Source organism: Bradysia coprophila, unplaced genomic scaffold, assembly GCF_014529535.1.
Source record: "Bradysia coprophila strain Holo2 unplaced genomic scaffold, BU_Bcop_v1 contig_232, whole genome shotgun sequence".
NCBI lineage: Eukaryota > Metazoa > Arthropoda > Insecta > Diptera > Sciaridae > Bradysia > Bradysia coprophila.
In genome coordinates, this window is record NW_023503493.1 from 22,316,869 (window position 1) to 22,342,418 (window position 25,550).

Below are 25,550 nucleotides of genomic sequence, written 5' to 3' on the forward strand. Positions count from 1 at the left end.
GACTAAAATTAATATTCATAAATTAATAGTAAAAACAGAGTAACTTCGTATGCGTATTTTAAAACTACGAAACTTTCATATCGGCAACGTTACACATAGACTATTGAATTTCCGTGTTCAATATTTTAACTTACACTGGCCTAGCAATGCTTAACTGGATCGACGTCCGTCATTTTTATTTCGGTGGCAAATTTCCATTGAATTTGGTGTCGAATGTGAGGAAATTTATTTGAAGCAAAATGAACACAAATTCAAATTTACTTTTCTTGTAGTTTTTTGGAGTTGCACCGTTCACTGTTAAGAAAATGTCTCGCAAATCGAAGATTCTCCATGTTTCATATTCGATGGTTTGGTACTGCTTGTACCTCATTTGCTTCTTTTTTAGTATGAGTGCTATGTCGAGAGGAACAGATAGTCTGACTAAAGTTTGTTCTATTGGTGAGCTCTAAACATAATCTGTGCTGTTTTCAAAAATCAAACGATTTCTCTACCCTGCCTAGGAATAACTATGCACTTCGTACTAGGGTTTATTACGTGCTCAATAGTGTACACAGGATTTGTGCTAACAACAAACAACTTTCATATTATGATTACCAGTTTCCAGTTCATTGATGCAACCCTTTTCGAGATAACCGAACAAAAACCTAAATTCCGGTGTTACAGTAATCGATTCCAAATGAATTTGGTTCTTGGTGGTCTTGCATTTTTCAGTACCATTGTGGCATTGGATTCAATTTCCCTTGCAATGTAAAAGTTTTATTTGTCAGTAAAATATTAGTATAATTTCAGACTTCTTGCAGAAAAAACCAAGATGCATTTCTTGCAACATGCTCTTCTTTTGCTAACGCCTTTCCATTTGTTGTATCTGGACTTTTGCAGTCACAATTCGTAACTTGGGTGTACGGAATACTATTAAGATTTGAAGCAATCAATAGGTAAATTTATTTCGCAAACTGATAGAGGTCAGCATGGGATATTTTTAGTGTACCCAGTGGATACTATCACGGAAGAGTAAAAGTAACCCAGACAGGAGCGCTTGTTTGACTAGGGACCTGAATAATCTAGTGGCCCTATGTTTTTCGCGAAATCATTTTTCAACTTATGTCAGTGTTCATTTGAGTTCATTTTCATACAGTGTATTAGGTCCCTCATTTGACGTTTCAATAATGAACCGCTCCTGCCAGGTTTACTTTTACTCTGCCGTGGTACTATACTTATGCCGTTTAGCTCTTACGTGTCTGACGGTCGTAGAAATGACAATAGAATGTCGCTGCGATGACACTAGGGGCGGAAGCAACGCCATCTTTTATCACTTTTCTGCTGACAGTTCGTTTAAACAATTGAAAAGAGACGGAGTTTTCATTGTTTTCGTATTAAGGATCCTGTTTCATTCATTAGTTTTTTCAGCCTTCAATTTATATTTGCAAAGACAAGAATTGTGTGGATAGTATGGCTAAATGTGAATGATGAATCAGAGAATATTTTTGGAAAAACATTTTCCTAAATTTTTTTAATTTTTCAAACATTTTCCTTTATTTTTCCAAAAAAAATTGTGAAAATACGGGAAAATGTTTTCCTAAAAATAGTCCATGCATTAAATGCAGTCAGAAACCAATCCTTGGAGCAACATTTTGTAAACCTGTCATCTGTTATCGACAACGACAGCCACAATAAACAACATGCAATGACTAATGAAGTCTTATATAGCAAAAAGTATGTTTAAAACAAATGAAGTAAAAGATTTCTGAAATCAATATCTGAAAATTTTTGATCAAATGAAGTAATAGTTTGGAGATTTTTATTTTGCCGATAGGAAGGCTACGTAATAGTATATTACTTCCGTGGTTCCAAGTTGTGTCTTTAATAAGTGGGATGTTACAGCCCGACCTGAATGGAAGGGCTGTATTCCCCACTTGTCATATAACAACTTGGAACCTCGTAAGTAACGTGATTAGGCAATGTAAATGAAAATGAAACACGTAATACACGTAAGGTATTTTACTTGCAAAGCCCTGCGATCCTGCGAATAAAAATTCGATTTTTTTTGCAAAAATTGTTTTGTGAAATAAATGTGAGGGGAAACTTCCTAAAATAGGTATCTCACCGGAAACTCACTTGAATCGTAATCAAATTATATATACGTAATGACATAAAAACTTTAAACAAGCAATTACAATGTTCAATTTCTGCAGTACATATAATGCTCTAAGAGACCTAATTGTCCATTGCTCATATAATTTCTGGATAACGAGAAAAGGGTTACTTTGGAAAATCGTAACACATAATACAGGACGGTAATAGTTACACAGAACACAGCCAACCATTCACATGAAAATGCTATCGCTACTTGATGATAATCTTACTAAGTTAGTTCGTTTCTGGTTGGCCACAGTGTATAACGTTAATGAGTTGATGTAATATAAATGACTTCCAATTTTAATTCATTACTCCAATCAATTATTAAAATTATGCCCGTATTGATTTAACGCTAGCAACAATCCATATATAGGACATGTCGCTTTAGTATGAAAGCTGTTTCGACCATAATATACTCTCTACTTAATGAACACCCTCTCAATAATAATTAGAAAAAACGCATGCAGCAATAATTGAATTAGTTGAGTTTAGAACTGGAAACGACTTGGTTCAGATCTGTTGTCCGCTAAAATGTTGAATTGGATTAATGTTCGTCACTTTTACTTTGGCGGTAAAAGTCCAGTTGGAGTAGTGTCAAATGTAGCTAACTTTATCAAGCTTTCGGTCGAGTTCAGTAGAATGTAATTTACGAGATTTCATACACAGGTATTCGGATTAGCACCACTGATACCGGGTGTGATGACACCCTCAATTAGAGTGGTCAATTCATTGTATCCAATTCTGTGGTTCATTTTGTACTTGGTGTGCTTTTACTACTATCACATAACCGACATAGATCCGTCGGCCAACTTTCCGAGAATTTGTTCGATTGGTACTTTACATCAACGGATTTATTTATCGCAATCGCCAAAACTAAATCATTAAACGGATTTTTTAGGTCTTACAATTCGTTACGTGCTAGGAATTTGCTTGGGAGCAGTCACATATGTACTATTCATAGTTAAGACAGCCACTTTTAACGAATTTAAGACACGATTTAATAATCTTGATGCAAAATTGTACGACATATCCGGTTTTAAGACGAATTTCGTTGTAATTTCAAATCGTTTTCAAGTCACACTTATCATTTGTGGACTGGTCTTATTTGTTACGACGAGCGTGGTCGACACGTTGATAACTGTGACGTAAGACTTTCATTGAGTTTCTTTTATTTTTATTACTAATTTAACAAAACCACTAGTCTGTATCACGGAGTAATGATATTTGCAGCGGCCGTTGTCAATATTTTTCCATATTTGATATCAGGAATAATTCAAGCGCAGTTCGTTTCGTGGATATACCTTGTTAATCTGAGATTTTTGGCGTTAAATAAGTAAGTTTCCTTCAATTTTTGTAAGCCCGACAAAATAACAGTGAATTAGGAGTGTCTGTTATTCGTCAAATTGAAAAATAGAATTGAGCCTTTTCTATTTGAACATTTGATGACCTAACTGATTGCAAATGATGCTAGTAAATGCTTCGATGCTTTGGATGGGTTCATTATCCACCTCCCAAGCAATTAAACTTTTACAATGGGTGGGTAATTCTATCGCGATATCATTAAGTATTATGTTCTGTTACTCCTTCTGTTTGAATATCTTGTTAGTGTTCGTTGCGAAATCTTTTACTTCATTAGTTTATTCATATCCATACATTTCGATATTATGAGAAGAACACTAGAGTTTAGTGACTAGACCGACCATATAATTGTTGTTGTTGTCGATAACGGATGGCTAGCTTCATTAGCACACATTTTCATTCATCAGTCTTAAAATGTTTACTCAGATTTTTAATTCATAAAGAGCTTTGAATCACATTGCAACGATCAACGAATCAACGTCGAAAGCGGTTAAAATGTATAAAGCATTCGACGATGAAATTGAGAATGAAGATGAAAAATCTGAAACTCCATTACTTTTCATCATCGGCGATAAACTACAAGGAGAAGAGGAAAATGCTTTAGATGACTACAATGTAAAGAAGCCGTCGGCTGCTTGGCAGGATAACAAAGCGAAAAAGAGAACGAAAACGGTAATCACCTTACAAAGTCCTTGTTATACTCATCATTATCTTTTGCTGATTATATTGCAGCCAACTAATACCAATAAGGTGGCTCCATCTTCCGCCACAGCATATCAAGGACTGCCGAAAGATATGCATAAGAATATGGACAGTCTATTCGCGCTTCATGATTCGTTGTTGGATATTTCGGAAGATATAAATGATGTCTATGCTATCCAAATTGTTACATTCATAACGGTGTCATTTGTAACGATCCTGTTCGGTTTCTTCTTCGAAACAAAGGTATAATCGTTACTAGTCGTAAAGTAAACTCCGGATTGCCTTTCCTTTCGTTGTAGGTTATCTTCTGGTTGTGGGGTAAAAATACACAGCTAATTCTAATTGCCTCGTCATACTTGATTTGGAGTGTAATGACCGCGCTGATAATTTACACCATTCTGACTATATGTACTAAGGTGAGCCGCGAACTCGGTCTGTTTAATCCGATGGGAAAGTTAATGGAAAGAATAATTTTCTCTTAGGCCAGAGAAGCGGCATATGAATCAGCATTAATTGTTCATAAGATTTTGCAGAATAAGCCCGTCTTTATGTTGAACGATGAAATTTATTACAACAAAATGAAATCCTTCACCTTGCAGATTTTACACAGGAAGAACACATTCAATTTTAACGGTTTGGGGCTGTTCCAATTGGATTATACGTTTATCTTTTCAGTGCGTAGCATTTTATTATGGCGCGACTCGCAACATTGATTTCGGATTTATTCAAAAAAAAATATATATAATTTTCAGGCTGTCTCAGCTGCAACATCGTATTTGATTGTCTTGCTGCAATTCGATTTAACGGCAGATTTGAATTAGATCTTTTCGTATCTACTGATTAGATGTTGTCAAACTTTACACTTTTTATAGCAGTTTGTTTTCTTGTGAATAACCATTTGCTATAATAAATAGAAATTGAAAAAGAATTAGTCCATTGCATGCCATCGTGCTTTTCAATGAAATTTAAATGTCCTTAGTGGAATTGTTTTTTTTTTTTTACTTATACTCGATGGATAACGTTGTCATTATTAATTGTTAGCTTTACACAGGCGACGCAACAGAAATATATTATATATTATGCATCTGTTGCCAAGATTGGTATTTTGACGTGTAGGACATTATTGCCCTAGCCGAAGGCGTGGGCCATGATGCCTACACGTCAAAATAACAGTCTGGCAATAGGTGCATATCATATTTTATCTGTCGAGAACAGATATATCGAGATAAACAAAAACTCCCTAGAGGGATAAGCTCGAGATTATCGTTCTAGACAGATAATAGTACATTTTCTGCCTTGGTGTATATTTCGAGAATAACTTCGTATGTACAATTGTATATAACGAGCGCCAGCGAGTGTATATACAATTGTACATAAGAAGTGATTCGAGAAATATACACCAAGGTAGAACAATGTTTTATCTCCTGCAAGCTGATATTTCATACATTAGCGAAATAACCACAAAAATTTGGATTTAAAACTAATTAATTAAGCATGTTGTTTTAAAACGCATTCACAACAAAAAAAACATCATACAGAGAATCCTTTATTTACTTACTCACACACATATACTGTCCACCTTAACATTTCGTTCAAATCACATCATTCCGACTACTCTGATTATTTGATCGATGTAGAAATCGAATCTGTAACTTCTTTCGATCGAAGCGATTTCAAGAAACTTGATGCAAAATCTTTTACTTCAATAGTTTAAACATACATTCGGCTATATCAGGAGGCATTTGTCAGAATTTAGAGTTATTTTGAGCGTTGCTTCCGTTAACAGGTGAAGAAAAAGCCACGTTGTAGACGTTAAGAGAAAGAATCAGAAATGTTATGTGGATGACAGTTGTGAATGTTTGGTGGTAATGGTGGTGGTGGGGGTGGTGGTTTTGTTAGCGATATATTTTATTATCAGCCATAAACACAACATTTTAATTCTGGAACTTAATACTTTATTAACAAGTAAAATATTTTATTCAAGTGCCACTGTTCATCGGATATTAATTTATATGAAAAAAGTATGAAGTCTGAAGGACCATATTTTACAAACGATTGAAAAACATTCAATTTAAGCTGGAGATTGTTATCGGAATGTGAACGGTCGGTCTAGTCGGTCGAGTGTGGATAAATGGGAAGAATTACCAGAGACATAATTGCTGTGTAGAACGGAAAAAAACGCTGGTATGGTGCGTAGAGTCGATGGTATTATCTTACGGGAATTAAGTTAGTGTTTGTACGATTTATTAGAGTCGATTAGGTCGATTCTACCGGCCTTTTTGATAAACAAAAGAAAAACCTGAATTCTCATTCCATTCCATTAAATTTATTTCAAATAATTTTGTTTGTTGTTGTTTAACACGGCTCAAATTCAAGCTTAACACTAATTTTGATGGTTGACAAATTACGTACAATGTAGACAAGTGACAGAAGTCCACCAAATGATTCGTTGATTCAAGCACGGCAGAGTAAAATAAACCAGGCAGGAGCGGTTCATTTTCGAAACGTCAAATAAGGGACCTAATACACTGTATGAAAATGAACTCAAATGAACACTGACATAAATTGAAAAATTTTATTCGCAAAATAAATAAGGCTACTAGATTATTCAGGTCCTTAGTCAAACAAGCACTCCTGCCTGGTTAACTTTACTCTGTCGTGATTCAAGCTTAACACTAATTTTGATGGTTGACAAAATACGTACAATGTAGACAAGTGACAAAATTCCACCAAATGATTTGAAGGAAAAGCTAAATTGTTCGTATACATCTATTGCGGACTGGTATTGAGCGGTCTTTTCGTTGTTTCTTTGTTTGTTCAGCATGCAATTGATTCGAAAGGACCATGCCAAATTTTTCATTGATGATGCGAAAGCGAATTGTTATTGTTAATTATTATCGTTACACAGGCGACGGACGCAACAGAAATATATATGTATTTACTTTACTAGTGAGGTAATGTGGCCTTTCCCTCACTAGTGAAGACCCTTTCCCTCGCTCGTAAAGTAAAACGCCATACTTTACACGTGAAATAATTTGATATATCGTATCACGATGAGTAAAAGTACCTCGGGCTGAAGCCCTCGGATACTTTTACTCATCTGGATACTAGATATCGAATTACTTCACTGGTATAGTAATGTACTATTATCGAATCTGTTACTTCTTTTGATCGAAGCGGTTTCGAGACACTTGATGCAAAATCTTTTACTTCAATAGTTTAAACATACATTCGGCTATATAATGAGGCATTTGTCAATATTTAGAGTTATTTTGAGTGTTGCTTCCGTTAACAGATGATCTGTTAGCAAAAATTGATTTCGTCGCAGATAGTTAGATTTATTTTAAAATTCAACGATTTCATTCATCATTAAAGTTACAAGGTCGCACTGGTTGCTTGACAGCCAATGTGGCTATCGCTAAATCCACAGCGAAAATATTTTTGCTGGTCCGGGTAACATGTAAAAAGGCAAGAGGCCCATCCGGCTCGTCCGACCAGTAGTCAATTCGGGTCTGCACTTTAAAAACTAATGTATGAGTCGAATGAAAGCAACGCATCGTCGTTGCTGATGCTAAAATATTGAGAAATAGTTAGCTTAATTTTCGGATTTCATTTGCATTTATACTACGTTTAATATAAACTTAAAATTACAAAATTAAAATTAAGTAAAAATGCTTTTTCTATCATTTCCACTTAATTTTAATTTTGTTTTTGTACTGCAGGGAACATGATTTTCTACATAGAAGAATTAGAAGTTTTGCTGAACACTCATAGTAGTTAGATGCATTAAACAACTCGAAATTGTTAGGTTCATAAAGATTTGGAATGTAGACATAAAAACGTAAACGTAGATTCAGTGATAATTGTACATTAGAATGTCACTCTTAAAAAGGAACCTTTCTACATTGAACAGGAAGGTAACATTTACCTGGTCAGTGGTGACTAACAAAGAAATATTTTGGATTTTGTTTTACAAATTCTTGTAAACTTCACCGATTTCTCTTTCTTCTACTATCCGTGCGAGCGGTAAAAAACCGGACGATATTTTTTCCTTGGATATAAAATGGGTCATGTTTTAGTAATTCGTTTTCATGTGAATTTGATTAAATTGCTTGACAGGACGTTGTTTTACTATCAAAACTGACTTTCTGCCACTCGTAAGTTTTTGATAAATCTTGAACTCAACGACCTTCAAAAAAAAAACGTTGATGGATTGGTTTGTAATAATTTGTAAACGAGTTGAATATACAAAAGAGCGGAATCAGATTTCTGTTGGATACACGGAATCCATAATTAGTAGCCAGCAAAATTTGATGATTAATTTACATCGAGCTACTAGTACCAACAACATCATATCAGTCGAATGTAAAATGTAATACTTAGAAATGCTTTATCACAGCGCACATTGAGACTTGGGCACTACGTAACTTGAAACGTAATTCTACGATTTAATTTCTAACCTTCAGACATTGGCTTATCAATTCCATTACGTCACATCCAATAAACTTAGATCTTGCTCTATGCAAAATAGTTTTGTGCTATGTGCGTGTATATATGCGAAAGTAAAATGTATACCTCCAGTCGTCCCAGTCATAAATTTAATTTTAAATTTGTTATCAGTTCATAGAACGAAACCAAAACAAAAACGCACTTGACTTAATTTCAAGAAACCGTAATAATGTTTCAAGGAATGCAAAAATGAAAAAAATAAATTTGCGATAGAGAAAATATTGTGTGGGAAGGACCTAATTCGTCTCCGGCGCACTTAAAAATGGTTAAAATGGGTATTATGTAGCATGTTACAAAAATGATAAGGAAAAAAATCGGTTTGTTAATGAATACTTTATCTCGAGAGGTTTTTTTTTTCAATGCTCCTTTCCTTTTTCTGTGATTACGATAAATTCTGCACACAGTTTTAGGTATAAATATAAGAGCCATTCGGTTGGTCAAGATCAGTTTAGTGTAATACGTCGAGGAATCTCTATTTTCGAGTTGCTAAATCGTTTGCTGAAAAAAATAAAATAAAATAGAACAAAATGGACTTGTGTTGATCTTAAGAAATTTCAGTGTTTGAACTAATTTGTTATTTCATTGTAACATGTTCAACCCTATTTCAGTTGCATTCTGGTGTACATTAGGAGTGTTACTAATTAAAAGCTCAAGTGCTGATTATGGTTATGGTTACGGAAGGTTGGTTTAAGACTCAATTTAATTTTTGATATCATGTATTGAGGAGTGTAAAACAATCGAATGGATTGCTTCGCAGTGAAAAAAATCAGCATTGGATGTAGCATACGAACAAGGGATATACGAACCGACGAAAATACGTTTGCTTAATAGATTTTTACCACTGTTTAAGGTTTTTTTTAGTATAACAACTGTACAGTGAGGTGTTTATCAACTGCAGTTCGTTCTCTTACCATCGTAAATCTCTAACAAAAACTTTCCACTTTTCTTCAGGGCGTATGAAGGCAGTATATGCTTGCCGGAAGTTTGTAACATAGTCTAGACCCCTTGTTTAATTCAATTATTGAGACCCTTGTCGACGAATAAATGGTCAAAGTTACGGTTTTTCATCAACAAGTGTTTCACAAAATTATTTTAACAAGTGGTTTAGACTACGTAACAAATTTTCGGCAAGCCCTTATACGCCCTAAAGAATAGCGAATAAATGTCGTTGGAAGTATCCAATGGATTTACGAGGGCAAAAGCACCAACTGAAACTGAGTAACGCCCTAGTGTACAGTGTGTTGTGTCTTCATGACGATCGTGTTTATACTCCATATTAGAACCGATAGAGCTAACAAATAGCCTGCATGACGCAAGTTGTACGGTTTCGATGGACATTGATGTTACATGTTACATGTAATACGAAAGAAAAACTCTTTTATCATTGAATCCACGTTTAAAGTCTGTACAATTTTGTGTGGCCAGCAAGTGGTTTGGCTTTACCAGTAGAATTACATTGTGAATTTTTGCTGTCGTGTATCATTGCTATCATTGTAGGCATCATGGAAGTGAAATTATGTTTAGACGAATAATATTTAACAAAAGCCAAACCAGTTATTGGTTGTTGTTGAGACCATCACATTTTTAACAACCTTCCTAACAGAAATACTGAAATTTGAATTCAATATGTGTGAGCCATGAAACGAAAAACAAAAAATCAGAAATTACATTGGGCTCATTGAGGAGTTGATTTATTGCAGAAAATTTGAATCGACATTTAGAAGGGTAACTCAGTGTACATCTAGGCGAGGGGCAAACCACTCAAAAGAGTTGCAAATGAGTTGCAAAGAGTTGCAAAGAGTTGCACGCGAAAAAAAGAGTTGCATCGGAGTTGCACGCGAAAAAAAAAGAGTTGCACCGTAGTTGCACGCTCAAAATGAGTTGCAAAAGAGTTGCATTCGAGAAGAAAAAAAGAGTTGCACGCGGAAGAAATAAATAATAAATGTTATTCAAACGATTACTTGAACTACAAATAGTGAACACTGTTCACTGAACTTTATTAAAGTGTTAAAAGAGCGATAAAAGAGAGAAAATAGAAAGTTATTCAACAAGTCTTGATATGTCAAAATTTGTATGTAAAAGTCCAGTTTACTAGGAATAAACCAGTTCTTTTAAGTAAGCTCGATGAGGGCACACTATTTTCTACATTCTCTTTCACCACTGCAAAATTCTTTGATCAAATCAACGCACTTCAAGAAAAAGTGTTTCGAGTGACATCTGTCAGCCTGCCAAATTTTTTTACAGTGCCAAAATTTATATGATACACTGTCGACTTTAAGTGCTCTATTGAGAGTATTGCTCATGCTTGAAGTGCCTTGAATATATGCCCGTTTTTGACAAAAATAGAACAATCAAGATGAGATAAATTGAATTTGAATGCCCGCCCATTGATTTTGCATTCCACATCGTTGAAATCAATGGGATTTGCCGATAATTTACCGATAATCGTTGTAAATTTTACCCTTATCGGTTGCAAAGAGTTGTACGTGAAAAAAAAGAGTTGCATCGGAGTTGCACGTGAAAAAGAAGAGTTGCAAATGAGTTGCAAATCGAGTTGCCCCTCGCATCTAGGAAACATTGTAAAGATTTAGAGATGATGAATTTAATTTTTCGTGATATCTGTTTGTTTGTAAAGATCGTTTTTTCACGGGTTGAGTACTTACTTTTCACTTATTAAAAAGAGGAAAAAGGATTTAGTTGAATGTGCACTTAGATTTTCCTTAAATTGTAAAAATATCGGGCTTTCAACAAAAATGTTGTGTAAACTTAACAAATTCAAAGTTCGTTTTAAAAGCTTGTTAATTCAAAACTTCATTCAGTGTAAAAATATCTTTCTTCATATATTTCTGACTATTATACCAATTTTTACATTTTGTCTCACTTAAAACATTTGAATTCGGAAGGATACTTTGGACACAACTGGCCAAAGAAATTCGTTGAATTAGGAAATTCGTTGAGCGGCGATCTCCCGTCGTTTGGATTAATATCTCGCCAATTTGGTTAATTTAATTGATCGAATCGCTTGACCATGGTCCAAAAGATTCCACTGCAATATACAGGGATTGATCATACCTGTACCTTTGCCTATAACCATCCCGAATATTTATCTCAAACTGCAATAAAACTGGAATGAACGAATAGAAGTTACATAAAGTATGCCTACAATGCCGTTCGGGTCATATATGTAATATATGTATAGCTTATCATTTTATTGACGAAACACGTTTTACATAAAGCTCTTTCTTTATCAGTTCATTCGTTCGGTCGAGGAATTCAATTTTTTGTTTGTCTATATAAAAACGTCACAAACTGCTATTGTACGTATGGCTCGTTGGTCTAGGGGTATGATTCTCGCTTCGGGTGCGAGAGGTCCCGGGTTCAATTCCCGGACGAGCCCGTGTTAAATTTTTTTTATAGAAAAGAGTTTTCGTATTCTTGCTTATATTAAAGTGTGTCATTAGATTAACGTCACAAGGACCAAAAAGTTGAAAATTCGAGTTTTAGTGTGAATTTTGTTGATCCGAGGCGAAGCAGAGGTATCCACACGAAAACGAGACCTAACATATTTCGTCCGAGTTACGTACTAGTTATTTAGATGGAATGAACGGTTTTCGGTGCAGAAGCATGTAAACATAATTTGTCAATTTATGAAGAAATTTACTCTAGCGCCTTCTCGAAATGGTCATTTACGTATTTACGTATATGTGTTTTTGACGATTGATTTTAGGCAATTTCGCGAGTATCAGTTCAATTTCCAGGAAATTTACATAGGTGAAAAGGGAATGTCGTCCAAATATTTCGACAATGTGATCTGACGATTCTACTCGCAGCGTTCTCTTCGAGGCTCTCTCTAAATTCGTTTCTTTTTATTCATGTCATTTAGTCATCCAGATGATGGCGGCCAGCAAGTACAATCTAACGATTGGGTATGGGGCAGTGATGACATGCATGCAGAACCTAAAGAATTCAAGTCACTGCACGAATTAAGTTATGGACCTGAACAATACTACACCGATGACAAACCATGTACCCAGCGTCCAAAGCAGCCAATGAATGCGAATCTAAAGTGTACGCTAAAGACGAATTCTTGCAAGGCTACGTGTTTGCAGGACTACGAGTTTCCAAATGGTGACACTAGCATGCATATTACTTGCGAGGATGGCGTATGGAGTGAAATACCGTCATGTGAACGTACGTTTGACATAAGAAGTACACGGTTGAGTCGATTTAAAAAACAATTTACTTCATTCTTAATATAGCGATATGTTTGCCACCATGCCAAAACAATGGAATATGTTTGCAGCCCGGCGAGTGCGCATGTCCAGAGAATTTTGTGGGAACTTATTGTGAACAGGAGAAAAAGCTATGTCTTTCACCACCAGCATTGGTAAGTCAAAGTGATCCTTTCTCTCTACTCGTTGTTATTCTACTGATGCTGTCAATGTAATTGTAGCCGAGAAACTCCAAGCGGAGCTGTAATTCGAAAACTTGCACAATAACCTGTGCCACCGGATATCGTTTCCCGGATGGAACGTCTGTGACAAATATGGTATGCAGCGAAGGCCGTTGGGTTCCAACTAGAAAGGAACTAGCGGCTATTCCAGATTGTCAAGGTAAATAAATGCAGTTTGGCAGATGGGTATTACAACGATGAATTTTATCTTTAGCTGTGTGCACTCCTCCATGTGAAAACGGTGGGCATTGCCTTTCCCATAACACTTGCCAATGTTCCCCATTGTTTCGTGGTCCCAGCTGTCAATACAGTGTCGAAGTTTGTTCACCGAAGCGGTTGCAATTTAACGGAGCGTACAATTGTTCCGGCGACAACAATCACATAGCTTGCGTGTTGTCTTGTCCGCAAGGTGTTGAATTTGAGTATCCACCGCAGTCGAAATACATTTGCCTGTACGAGAAAGGGCATTTCGAACCGTCAACCGTACCAAAATGCAAATTCAGTAAGGAAATCTGTGAATTCCACAATTGCTTTGTTGCATCAGTACCACAGAGTTCGTTTGTTTCAGGTGATGATATGGAAATTATCGATCTGGGTGGAACGTCGAAAACGTTTTACTCAGCCCAAGATCAATCTATGATGTCTGGCCACAGCAGCAAGAGGAAAAAGGTCAAGAAAATCATTAGACATGAAGCTGAGGAAGAGGAAGAAGACGAGGGCGAAAGTTACGAGAAAATCATTACTCAGACTAAAATTAAAATCAAGAAGGGTAAAAAAGGGAAGAGTAAAGGGAAGGGGAAGGCATACTACGAGGAAGAGGAAGAGTACGAAGATGAATTCGAAAATATGGAAATACCGGGCATCTATTCGTTGTACTTGACCAGCGATGTGAACTATAAAATTCGAACACCGAAACCAGCCATTTGTATGACGTGGAACGGAAATAAAGTCAAAACTTTCGATGGACTGATGTATGACTCAAACCTGTACTGTTCACACATATTGGTTCAGGACTACGTGGATGGGAGTTTCAGCGTCATTTTACGTTCGTGTCCATTCGAAGCAGAAGTTTCGTGTTCAAATGCTTTGGAGATATTTTTGCAGGACCTGAGATACACGTTCGACAATGACGGTAGGATTTTTTTCAACTCAGCACCATATGAAAGCTAAAATGTTTTGTCCCGAAATGATTTCCAGATGGAGACATAAGACTCTTTACCACCAAGAAACAACTTCCGATTCCATCGCAGCTGTCTGGTATGCGAGTGACTTTGATTGGTCACAAATTGAATATAATTTTGGAAACGGTTGGTGTGACGGTTCATTGGGATGGTCATAAAATGGTATCGATTGAAGCTACAGCCGGTAGTTTCAACCGCACTGCTGGTTTGTGTGGAACGATGGATCAAAGCGGAGAAAATGATTTTATGTCCAAAGATGGAACAGTGCATAAAGTAAGTCTCTGTTCGGATTATGGTTTGCAAATACGTTTTCGAATAATCGCATCCCACTTTAGACACCTGCAACATTCGTCGACTCATGGCGAGCGGCTACATTAGATATCGATCCAGATAAATGTGCAATGTCAGGCAATATCATGAATTTAGAGTGTCCAGAAGATGTCCTCCAGGAAGCTATTTCTGTATGCAAGCGACTGGTCAACAGTCCGAAGTTCTCCAATTGTTTAAAGGTAAAAAAACTGTTTTTTTCCTCTCTCAAAGATTTCTAACAAAAATAAATTTTTGTTTTAGGAATGCGACAAGGAGTCACTGTTGAAGACATGTACATCGGATTACTGCTATTGCAGCGATAAAGCAAATCCGGCAAAATGTGCTTGTGATGGAATATCAGTTTTGGCGAAAGATTGTCAATTCCGAGGTGTAATGCTGGATCACGGTTGGAGGGACATGGAAATTTGTCGTAAGTTGAATAGACGCAGTACGATTCGCCGATCTTGCCTAATAATTTACATGCTCCGCAGCGATATCGTGCAAGGGAGGTCGTATCTACAAACCATGTGGACCTTCGTTCGAGCCGTATTGTGGCAGTACCGTTGAATCGTCGAACAAAACGTGTCACGAGGGATGCTTCTGTCCAGAAGGAATGATTCAAAACGAAGGGGAATGTATTCACATCGAATCGTGTCCGTGTCAACTTCGAGGCAAGACTTTTAAGCCTGGAAGTCAAATTTCGAAGGACTGCAATACTTGTACATGTGAAAAAGGCTCGTGGACTTGTTCAGATTTGACTTGTGGCAGTCGTTGTTCTGCAATTGGCGATCCACATTACCTGACTTTCGATGGAAAACGGTTCGATTTTATGGGAAAATGCTCGTATTATCTCGTTAAGACGGATAACTTTTCAATCGAAGCGGAAAATGTAGCTTGTCCCGGAACTATTTCCGAAGAAATGTTTTTCGGTCCATCTGGTGTTGATCTGCCATCCTGTACGAAATCAGTAACTATCAATATTATCAACGGAGATAAGATCAAGTCGGTCAAATTGAAGCAAGGCCGACAAATTCTCGTCGATGGCTTAGAAATCGAAATGCTGCCGATTAAGCTTCTAGAAGGTGTTTTGAAAGTGAGACAAGCCAGTTCGACAATGATTTTGGTTACGTTTTACGATGGACTGAAAGTTTGGTGGGATGGTACTTCGAGGGTTTATATAGACGCACCGCCAGAGTATCGGGGAAAAACGAAAGGTCTTTGCGGCACATTTAGTTCGAATATTCAAGATGATTTCCTTACACCGGAAGGTGATATTGAATCGTCGGTAACATCGTTTGCAAATAAATGGAAAACGAAGGAGACGTGCCAGTATGTCTCGGATGGTTTTGTTCCTCATCCGTGTCATTTGAACATCGAAAATAAGGAAGTTGCAATAAAGACATGCGAATTGCTAAAAGAGGAAGTATTTGCTGAATGTCATTGGTCTGTAGACGTAAGTGTGCTTGTACTACTGTGCTGCTCGTAACTTTTAACTGAAATTTGAAAATTATTTCCTTTGAAACGAATAGGTTGAACCATTTTACGAAGATTGCTTATACGATGTTTGCGCTTGTAAGGGAGACGTTTCTCATTGCGTTTGCCCAGTGTTCGCTGCTTACGCAAACGAATGCTCACGGCAGGGTGTAGTCGTTAATTGGAGACATTCGGTTCATCAGTGTGGTACGAAGTGCTGCCCAATCTTAACATTCAGTCATTAAAATCCGAACTTTTTACTCTTAAAGCTGTTCAATGCCCGGCCGGACAGATTTTCGAAGAATGTGGTGATGAATGCTTCCGCACTTGCACCGACATTCAATTGGATGATAAGTGCACATCATCTTGTGTAGAGGGATGTCGGTGTCCTCCTGGCTTAAGTTTGAACGATCAAAATGAATGCATTCCGACAAAAATGTGTCCTTGCATGTACAAGGGTATGATTTTCAATCCGGGCTACAAGGAAGTTCGTCCTGGTGCCAAATATTTGGAACTTTGGTAAGTAGAGCTGTGCCAAACTGATTAACTAATGGAACTGAACGATGAACAATTTTCGTTTCAAGTACATGCTCTGGCGGTAAATGGTCATGCGATGAGGCTAATGATGACGATCGTATAGACTATCCACCAGCGGCTGATATGAGGGATCGTTGTTTGTCATCGAAAAATGAAGAGTTTACTACATGCGAGCCATCCGAACCGAAAACCTGCAAGAACATGCTATCATATTTTCCGTCAACCACGGCTGATTGTCGTCCTGGATGTGTTTGTAAAAGTGGCTATGTTCTGGACGTTGTTTTAAAGGAGTGTGTTCTACCTAAGGACTGTTCTTGCCATCATGGTCATAAAAGTTACAGCGATGGCCAATCAATTGTTAACGAATGCAATACTTGCATGTGTAAAGGTGGTAGCTGGGAATGTACCACACTGGATTGTCCTGCTACTTGCACGACATGGGGAGACTCTCACTTTGAAACCTATGACGGCAAGGATTTCGATTTTCAAGGTACATTACAGTAATACGTTTCTTTTGACCGAAGAAACTGACTAAACATTTATTCTTCTCTAAGGTGCTTGTAGCTACGTTTTATCCAAGGGAATGCTTAGTGGTGGCGAAGGCTTTTCGGTGACAATTCAAAATGTTTTGTGCGGTTCATTGGGTGTGACTTGCTCCAAATCAGTGACTGTGTCGCTTATTGGTCCACATGTCGAAACTATAACTTTAGTGTCTGACGAAGGTTCGTCGGCAACATTTCAAAATCACATCCATCATTCTCATTAACTGTTTAATTGCAGACCTTAATGCCCAAGCAATTGCCAAATTAGATAAATTGTCGGTTCATCGCGGTGGAATATTCGTGGTGGTTGAAGCGCCTGGCTTAGGACTACAGGTCAAATGGGATAGAGGAACGCGAGTTTACGTCAAATTGACTTCAATGTGGAACGGTAAGGTGCAAGGTCTTTGCGGTAATTTCAATGGCGACGCACAGGATGACCTGAAGACACCATCATCTGGAATCGAAACGAGTCCCGTCATATTTGGTGATTCATGGAAGTTGCAAGACTTTTGTGCGAGTAAGTTTCATTATTTCGATGATTCAATCAACATATCTTTATACTCTCTGTGTCTGTCGAATCTAGAACCGACCGAACAAATCGATACGTGTGAAGAACATCCACAACGAAAGACATGGGCCCAGAGGCAATGCGGAATTTTGAAGACTGATGTATTCAAATCGTGTCATTCGGAAGTTCCGGTTGACATGTACATGAAGAGATGTATCTATGATTCTTGTGCGTGCGATCAGGGTGGCGATTGTGAGTGTTTGTGTACTGCCTTGGCTGCTTATGCAATGGCCTGTTCTATGAAAGGAATACCAATTAGGTGGCGAACTCCAGATTTGTGTCGTAAGTACATGGATCAGACTTTTAACTTCCTGGAAGCATAATTTTTCATTCGTCCACCTTCAGCTATGCAGTGTGACCCACATTGTTCTGAGTACAATGCATGTGTACCATCATGCCCCATTGAAACATGCGATAACATTCTCGACCAAGGAAAAGATCAACGAATGTGCAACGACGACACATGCGTTGAAGGTAATTGACTACAAATTAGTGGGATTCGTTTAAAGCAAACTTCATATTTCAAACAGGGTGTAAGATCAAACCATGCCCAGACGATCAGATATACCTCAATAATACATTTACCGAATGTGTTCCGAAATCGATTTGCAAGCATATCTGCATGGAACGTGATGGAATTACGTACTACGAAGGTGACTTAATGGATGGAGATGCGTGTTCCACTTGTCGTTGCAGTCGTAAGTGTCTAATATTTCGAAAATTCGGTACTACGAAACATTGATGAATTCTACTTTCCCTTACAGGCGGAAAAGTAATTTGTATTGGATCACCATGCGAAATTGAACATTCAACTGCAAAATCGTACCGCGATACGGAAGACATATGTAAGAGTGGTTGGAGTCCGTGGATAAATCAAGACAAAGGCGACTCCGGTGGACTGAAAACTAAATCGAAAAATAAGGGATTGAAAGTGGGCGATAACGAACCGTTGCCAACTTTGATGGTGCTGAAAAATCTGGACGGTCCCGGTTCTTGCGGACTGGAATATATAAAACATATTGAATGCCGAACGGTTAACAGCCATTTGGACATTAAAACAACGGGCGAAGATGTTGAATGTGGCTTAGAAAAGGGCTTGCGATGCTTCGGATCGTGCAGCGACTACGAAATCCGAGTATTTTGTGCGTGTGAAGACGAAGTCGAAATATTTACACTTGCCACTCCCACGAAAATGAAGCCAACCCCAAGCAAAATAATGGAATATCCGACTACTGTTGTTGTCCCAATACCGTCGAAATCATTGGTCAACACGAAATGCGATCCCGCAATACCACACATCGAATTCCCAGGCGATTGTTACAAATTCCTCCATTGTTCACCGATGCCAAATGGAAATTGGGAGTACGTGGAAAAGACCTGCGGTCCGACGATGATGTTCAATCCAGTTGCAATGGTCTGTGACTGGATCTACTCGGTGGTTGCAATGAAACCGTGGTGTGGAGAACCAGAACCAAGTAAATGTCCAGCTGGTGAAGAGTGGAGTGATTGTGCGGTACCATGCGGCAAGGCATGTCACTACTTTGCGAAGGACTTGGTCAGAAAAGGTTTGTGTACGCACGGTGCTAATGTCTGCGAAGAAGGATGTGTCGACTCATCTCGTACAATGTCGTGTCCACCTAGGCATTTGTGGCGAGATAATAAATTATGCGTTGGATTGGCCGACTGTCCGTGTATGAGTAACGATGGAAGCTTAGTTATGGTAATGGCGCAAAATTAACTGTTTAGATTGTCAATTTACACAATTTACCTTTTCTTAGCCGGGTGCTACTTACAAGGAATCAGAGTGTGAGGTTTGTCAATGCATTGATAGTTCCTACATTTGTGACACAACATTCTGCCAGAAGCAGAAGAATGATATGTATCATGTGGAAGACTTTGACGTTAAACCCACCGCGTGTGAGTGGTGCATTTTTCAATAATACTGGATGCCTGATGCTTAACCGATCTTTTTTTTATATCTACAGATCCTACAGAGGCGCCAATAATTATTCTCAGTACAGTAACACCGCCGTTACTCTGTAGCGAAGAAAAGTACGTATAATCGTCGATACTTTCTGAACCTTAACTAACGATAAAATATTACAGGCTCGTAACAATGATTGAGGGAGATAATCCTTTACCCGACTCAGCATTTGGATGCAGCAGCTACTTGGGATCATCATTTAAACCTCAATATTCCAGATTGAATTCGAGACCAACTTCTGAATCAAGTAAGACTCCATCGAGATTTTTTTTTATCCCTGCAACCACAAATATTTCCCATTTCAGGCGGCAGTTGGTCACCAGAAATTAATGATCAAATGCAGTACTTGGAAATTGGATTTACCAAACCTGAACCGCTGTTCGGTGTCATCATACGGGGCAGTCCCATTTTCGATCAATATGTGACGAGCTTCAAAATTCTGCATTCCTTTGACGGTATTGCTTTCCACTATCTTGTCGACGAGACAAAACATCCGCAAATCTTCAGTGGATGTATTGATTCTAAGGCGCCAGTGAAGTCGATGTTCAAAATTCCGATCGAGGCTAAAACGGTGCGCATTTACCCACTGACGTGGCATGGATCTATTTCCATACGTGTCGAATTGCTTGGATGTTCTCGTGGAGAAAAGCCGAAAACTACTACCACAACACCAATCCCGATCATAGTTCATGAAACAACTCACGTAGAATATGAAATTGTTCCACTGTGTGAGGATGCGATGGGCGTGGAAGATGGGTTAATGAAGCCGAGCCAAGTACAAGCTAGCTCAACAAAAACATCGAAGACGTCGACGCCAATTTTGGACATGTTGAGATTGTCCTCGTCAAAGGGCTGGACACCAAACCTGAACACACCCAACGAATTTGTTGTTTTCGACTTCCTACAACCATCACATCTTACTGGTATCAAGACTAAAGGTGGAGATTATGGCTGGGTGTCTGCGTTCACGATAAAATATTCATCGGACGATTTTATATGGAACGAGATTCAGGATGTGAACGCGCAACCGAAAGTTTTTCTAGGAAACGTCGACTCCACCGCAGTCAAAACGAACTTCTTCCAATATCCAGTCAACGCTAGATATTTGAAAATAGTCCCGATCAAATGGCATGAAACAATCGAACTAAAGGCAGAGCCGTTGGGTTGCTTTAAACTTTATCGTAAGTCAAGATTTTCTTAAGTTTGGTTCACTAATGTGACTGTTGGGCTTTTGTATTTCCACAGCCGATGAACTTGAACAATATGTGCGATACACGGCCAAGCCACCTGAACCAACTGAAATCGTATGCGACGTTTGTCCTGGTGTACTATACTCACCATTGCCAGTTGCTGGCACCTGCAGATGCTACGAACCTTTAGTCTGGAACGGGTATTCATGCGTCCCTAGAACTGAATGTCCTTGTTTAGTCGGTCATATTCAGTACGCCGTTGGAGCCGCTTACCATCTGGATGACTGTTCATCATGCCTCTGTACAATTGGTGGAGTTCCACAATGCAAACCACGCGAATGTCCGCCATGTGGCAAGGGATTGAGACCAGTGAAATCGGCTACATGTGTTTGTCTATGTGAACCGTGCCCGATCAATGAAGTCATGTGTCAAACTAGCGGTGATTGCATTCCGGAGAAGGCTTGGTGTGATGGGATACAGGATTGTCCTGACGATGAAATCATGTGTTCGAACATGCATGCTCAGACACCGAAGGTTGTGCAAAAAGTCGAGGAGAAAGTCAGTAAGTATATGAAGCCATTCTTGAAGCCATTTAAGGTGATTTAAACGTTCCATGTTTCTTTAGCAATAATCAAAACCTGTCCAGAACCTAAATGTCCGCCCGGTTTCAACATAAAGGAAAGCGGTGCTAAACAAACCAAACAAAAAATGTCGCCAATGTTCCAGACGTCACAACGAACCACTAAAACAACATCGACCGGAGGTGTAAAAACTTCTACCAAGAAATCTCAGAGCGTTGACGATGACTTGGAGGAATGCATCGAATTTATTTGTATTCCCGAACGACCAACACCTTCCCCTGGCCGTGTACAACCAGAAAAGCCTATCTGTCCAGAGCCAGAATGTCCGAAGGGCTATGAAATCGTGATGGACAATCACGTCCTCGGTCAAGATGTATGTGCAAAATATTCGTGTGAACTGATGCCACTAGAGGATGCCGTCTGTAATGTAACCGGAAAAACGTTTAGCACGTTTGATGAAACAGAGTTCAAGTACGACATTTGCGATCACATTTTAGCCAGAGATTTGGTCAACGATTATTGGAGTATCCAAAGTAATTTCCAGCTTTAAACACAATTCAATTTCGAAATTCATTACAAATCTCTCTCTCGTTTTACTAGTTCTGAAGAACTGCACTGCTGGCAATTTCATCTGCAGCAAGGAGTTAACAATCAACGACAAAAAGGCAAATTTAGTGATAACCCTCTACACAGACTTGACTCTGATGCTGGATGGCTATAAGTTCACTGTTGATCAACTGCAAAAGTCCACCCATCCCAAAATGGATGCATTTGTGCTGAACAAAGTGGGTAACACGATAGTGTTCGTTTCGAATCTCCACGCATTTTGGGTGACGTTCGACGAATTTGGCGATGTGAAAATCGGTGTGTGCACAACATATATCGGCAAAGTTGATGGTCTATGTGGCTACTTCAATGGGTTCGCTTCTGACGATAAGCGACTTCCGTCTGGTGAACAAGCACTGTCTACTGTTGATTTTGGTGATGGCTGGTTCGTTTCCCCAGATAAGACGAATTACTGTGAACCTCGCGCTTGTCCCAAAGAAATGCAAGATCAGGCCTGGGCCATATGCAACACAATAACGCACGATTCATTCAAATCTTGCTCCAAAGCAGTCAACAAGGATCGATTTATATCAAAATGTTTGGAAACGGCTTGCGATTGTCTAATGGCATCGACGCAACTACAATCGTATGGCAGTACGTTGCAAGCACCACTTCAAGAATGCAAATGCTCCATGCTGCAGAATTATGCGGTCGAATGTTTAACAGCTGACGAGAGCGTTATTTTGGACACATGGCGATCTGTACATGAATGCGAAATCAACTGTGCACCTCCGCTGGTTCACAAGGACTGCTATCGGCGAAAATGTGAGCCGTCTTGTGACAATGTTCAATCAAATGAATGTAATTACCTACCTGGCTCCTGTTTCTCGGTATGTCAAGAGCCCTGATTTATTTAATGATTTGTTGTAATTTTGATGTCAATTTCAGGGATGCTACTGTCCAGACGGCAAGGTTCGTAAGGGTAATGACTGCGTTTCTGTGTCGGATTGCAAGGACTGCGTTTGCGACGGTTTCGGTAAATCGCAGTACATCACCTACGATCGCAATAATTTCACATTCGATGGAAACTGCACGTATCTGCTGACTCGCGATGTTATGCTGACAAATGTTCACACCTTCCAGGTGTACACTACATTAGGACCGTGCGAATCGACCAAAAAATATTCAAACAGCGGATCGTGTACGCAATCACTTCATATACTCTACGGCTCCCACATCGTGCATCTTCAGCGAGATGACAAAAAGAATACCATTACGACAATTGTCGATGGTATAGTGGTCAACAGCTTACCTCTACAAAAGCCATGGATCGAAATTTCGGTACAGACGGGAAGGGAGATAAAAATTGATCTACCAGAATCGCAGGTGGAAGTAAAGGCCTTGTTTGACGACCTGTCGTTCTCCATCAGTCTGCCTAGCGTTAAATACGGATCTAAGCTGGAAGGGTTATGCGGAGACTGTAACGGATACCCTGATGACGATCTCAAAGTCAATCCGAAGGCAAAAGATATCAAAACGAACACCTTCAACGATGTCATTCAATCTTGGTTGTCTGATGATCCAGCGCTTCCGAATGGAAACGAATGTTTGAGCGAAGAAGTTGCTGAAATAGATTGCATTCCTCTGCCACCGGATCAAGATCCTTGTCTAGAAATTCTTAACGAAGAAGCGTTCGGAGAGTGTAACCTCCTCGTTGATCCCATAATGTACTTGTCACTTTGTCAAAAAGATATGTGTAAAACTGGACCGAATCAGGAAGGTGCCTGTGCTCACGTTGCAGCTTATGCTAAAGAATGTTCCAGGAGTGGAATATGCGTCGACTGGAAGAAAAACCTGTGCAAAGCCAATACCAAATGTCCGACGGGAATGATCTATAAAGCTTGCGGTTGTGAGAAAACTTGTGAAACTGTCAAACAACAAAATGACTTCAGAGATACAGCAGCTAAATCCAAAACGAAGGTCAACTATTTCCACAGTCTAACCGAAGATTGTTCAGTTCCGATAGGAGAGGGTTGTTTCTGTCCCGACAATAAAATCAATCAGAATGGCAAATGCATTCCAGAGAATCAATGCTATCAATGTGATGATGAAGGCCACTTCCCTGGTGATAAATGGTTCCTTGACAAATGCAACGAATGCGAATGTGGCTCGGACGGAAAAGTCAAATGTGTGAAATTGGAATGCTCCTCTCGAGGTATCGTTTGTGAAGCAGGATTCAAACAGATGATCATAAGTGACGACGGAGAATGCTGTCCCGTTTACAAATGCGTTCCTGAACCCAAAAAACCGAAACTGATAAGCTGTCCCGATAAACCACTGCCGCAATGTGGTCCAGATCAATACAACAAAATGGACATTGACGCTGACGGTTGCTCCAAATACATTTGTGAATGTAAACCCATTGAGGAATGCCAACCATTACAATCGGTTACACTTCGGCCTGGTGAGGTCGAGTCTTTAGATCAATCGGGATGTTGTCCAGTCAAAAAAGTCATTTGTGATAAGTCGAAATGTCCGCCCAAGATTCTGACATGCAGCCAAGAATTCTATGATCCAGTTTTGGTATCAGATCCGAACGAATGTTGCGACGAGTATGTGTGTAAACCACCAAAGAACCTATGTTTAGTAGAGGATAAAGAATACCAAAAATACATCAGCATCGGAGAGACCTGGCAGACATCGAATCCGTGCATAAACAAGAAATGTATCACAGATCCCATCGATGGCAAAGCAAAATTGGTGGAATTCGTTGAAGAGTGTTTCGTGAAATCTTGTCCACCCGGCTTTGAAATGCAATTATCCGATGGAAAGTGTTGCGGCACCTGCGTTCAAACTAAATGTGCCTTTGAATATGACATTTATGGTCCTGGACAGGTATGGCACAGCCAAGATAACTGTACGACGTACAAATGCATCGAGGTGTCCGGACAGTTTGTGGTAAATTCTATGCTGGAAACGTGTCCTGATATTACCGATTGTCCCGATTATAAGCGATACTTCAAAGGATGCTGCCAGTACTGCAAAGATGACACCCAAAGTCTCAGTAATTGCTTGGCTACATCATTAGGCGATTCAGAAACCATTCAGATGGTGGAGAAATACGTCGATAAACACGGAATTTGTAAAAATATTGTCCCGATTCGCGGCTACGTGGAGTGTAACGGAGCCTGTAATTCAGGAACACGTTATAATCGGGAAACGTTCAAGCAAAAGAGAGAATGTGAGTGTTGCTCCGTGGGGAGGTACGATGAAATAAACGTGAAATTGGTGTGTGACGACGGATATTCGACGGAAGTATTGATCAGTGTTCCTAGCCAGTGTTCGTGTCAGCCATGCGACGGTGACTATGACAAAGGGAAATCATTCAAAACCAGCTCATTCAAAGTTCCAATGATGTAAATGAACCTCTTGAAGTACAATAAAATAGTTTTAAAGTTGGAAATAAATCTTTTGTGTTTG

At 38.9% G+C, this 25,550-nt stretch overlaps 2 protein-coding genes and 1 non-coding gene across 3 annotated transcripts; all 3 read left to right on the plus strand.

Moving 5' to 3' along the window:
* The first annotated feature begins 2,631 nt into the window (after positions 1-2,631).
* On the plus strand, positions 2,632-5,131 carry LOC119076342 (gustatory and pheromone receptor 33a-like). Its single transcript, XM_037183038.1, has 9 exons — positions 2,632-2,736; positions 2,803-2,968; positions 3,035-3,281; positions 3,338-3,469; positions 3,939-4,167; positions 4,228-4,440; positions 4,497-4,613; positions 4,680-4,871; positions 4,950-5,131. Exons 1-9 carry the CDS (start codon positions 2,668-2,670, stop codon positions 5,016-5,018), a joined length of 1,434 nt encoding a protein of 477 aa, XP_037038933.1. The 5' UTR covers positions 2,632-2,667; the 3' UTR covers positions 5,019-5,131.
* A 4,020-nt stretch (positions 5,132-9,151) lies between these two features.
* Positions 9,152-25,537, plus strand: LOC119076343 (hemocytin). Its single transcript, XM_037183039.1, has 27 exons — positions 9,152-9,387; positions 12,590-12,897; positions 12,966-13,093; positions 13,160-13,319; positions 13,374-13,661; positions 13,728-14,291; positions 14,357-14,613; positions 14,676-14,849; positions 14,911-15,079; positions 15,141-16,102; positions 16,179-16,329; positions 16,392-16,641; positions 16,707-17,149; positions 17,214-17,381; positions 17,440-17,718; positions 17,785-18,051; positions 18,115-18,243; positions 18,300-18,467; positions 18,534-19,489; positions 19,548-19,686; positions 19,755-19,821; positions 19,876-20,000; positions 20,059-20,934; positions 20,999-21,505; positions 21,569-22,057; positions 22,125-22,960; positions 23,019-25,537. Exons 1-27 carry the CDS (start codon positions 9,296-9,298, stop codon positions 25,488-25,490), a joined length of 11,424 nt encoding a protein of 3,807 aa, XP_037038934.1. The 5' UTR covers positions 9,152-9,295; the 3' UTR covers positions 25,491-25,537.
* Positions 12,032-12,103, plus strand: Trnap-cgg. The gene has a single exon. It is a non-coding gene; the product is annotated as a tRNA-Pro (tRNA).
* Positions 25,538-25,550: the final 13 nt, after the last annotated feature.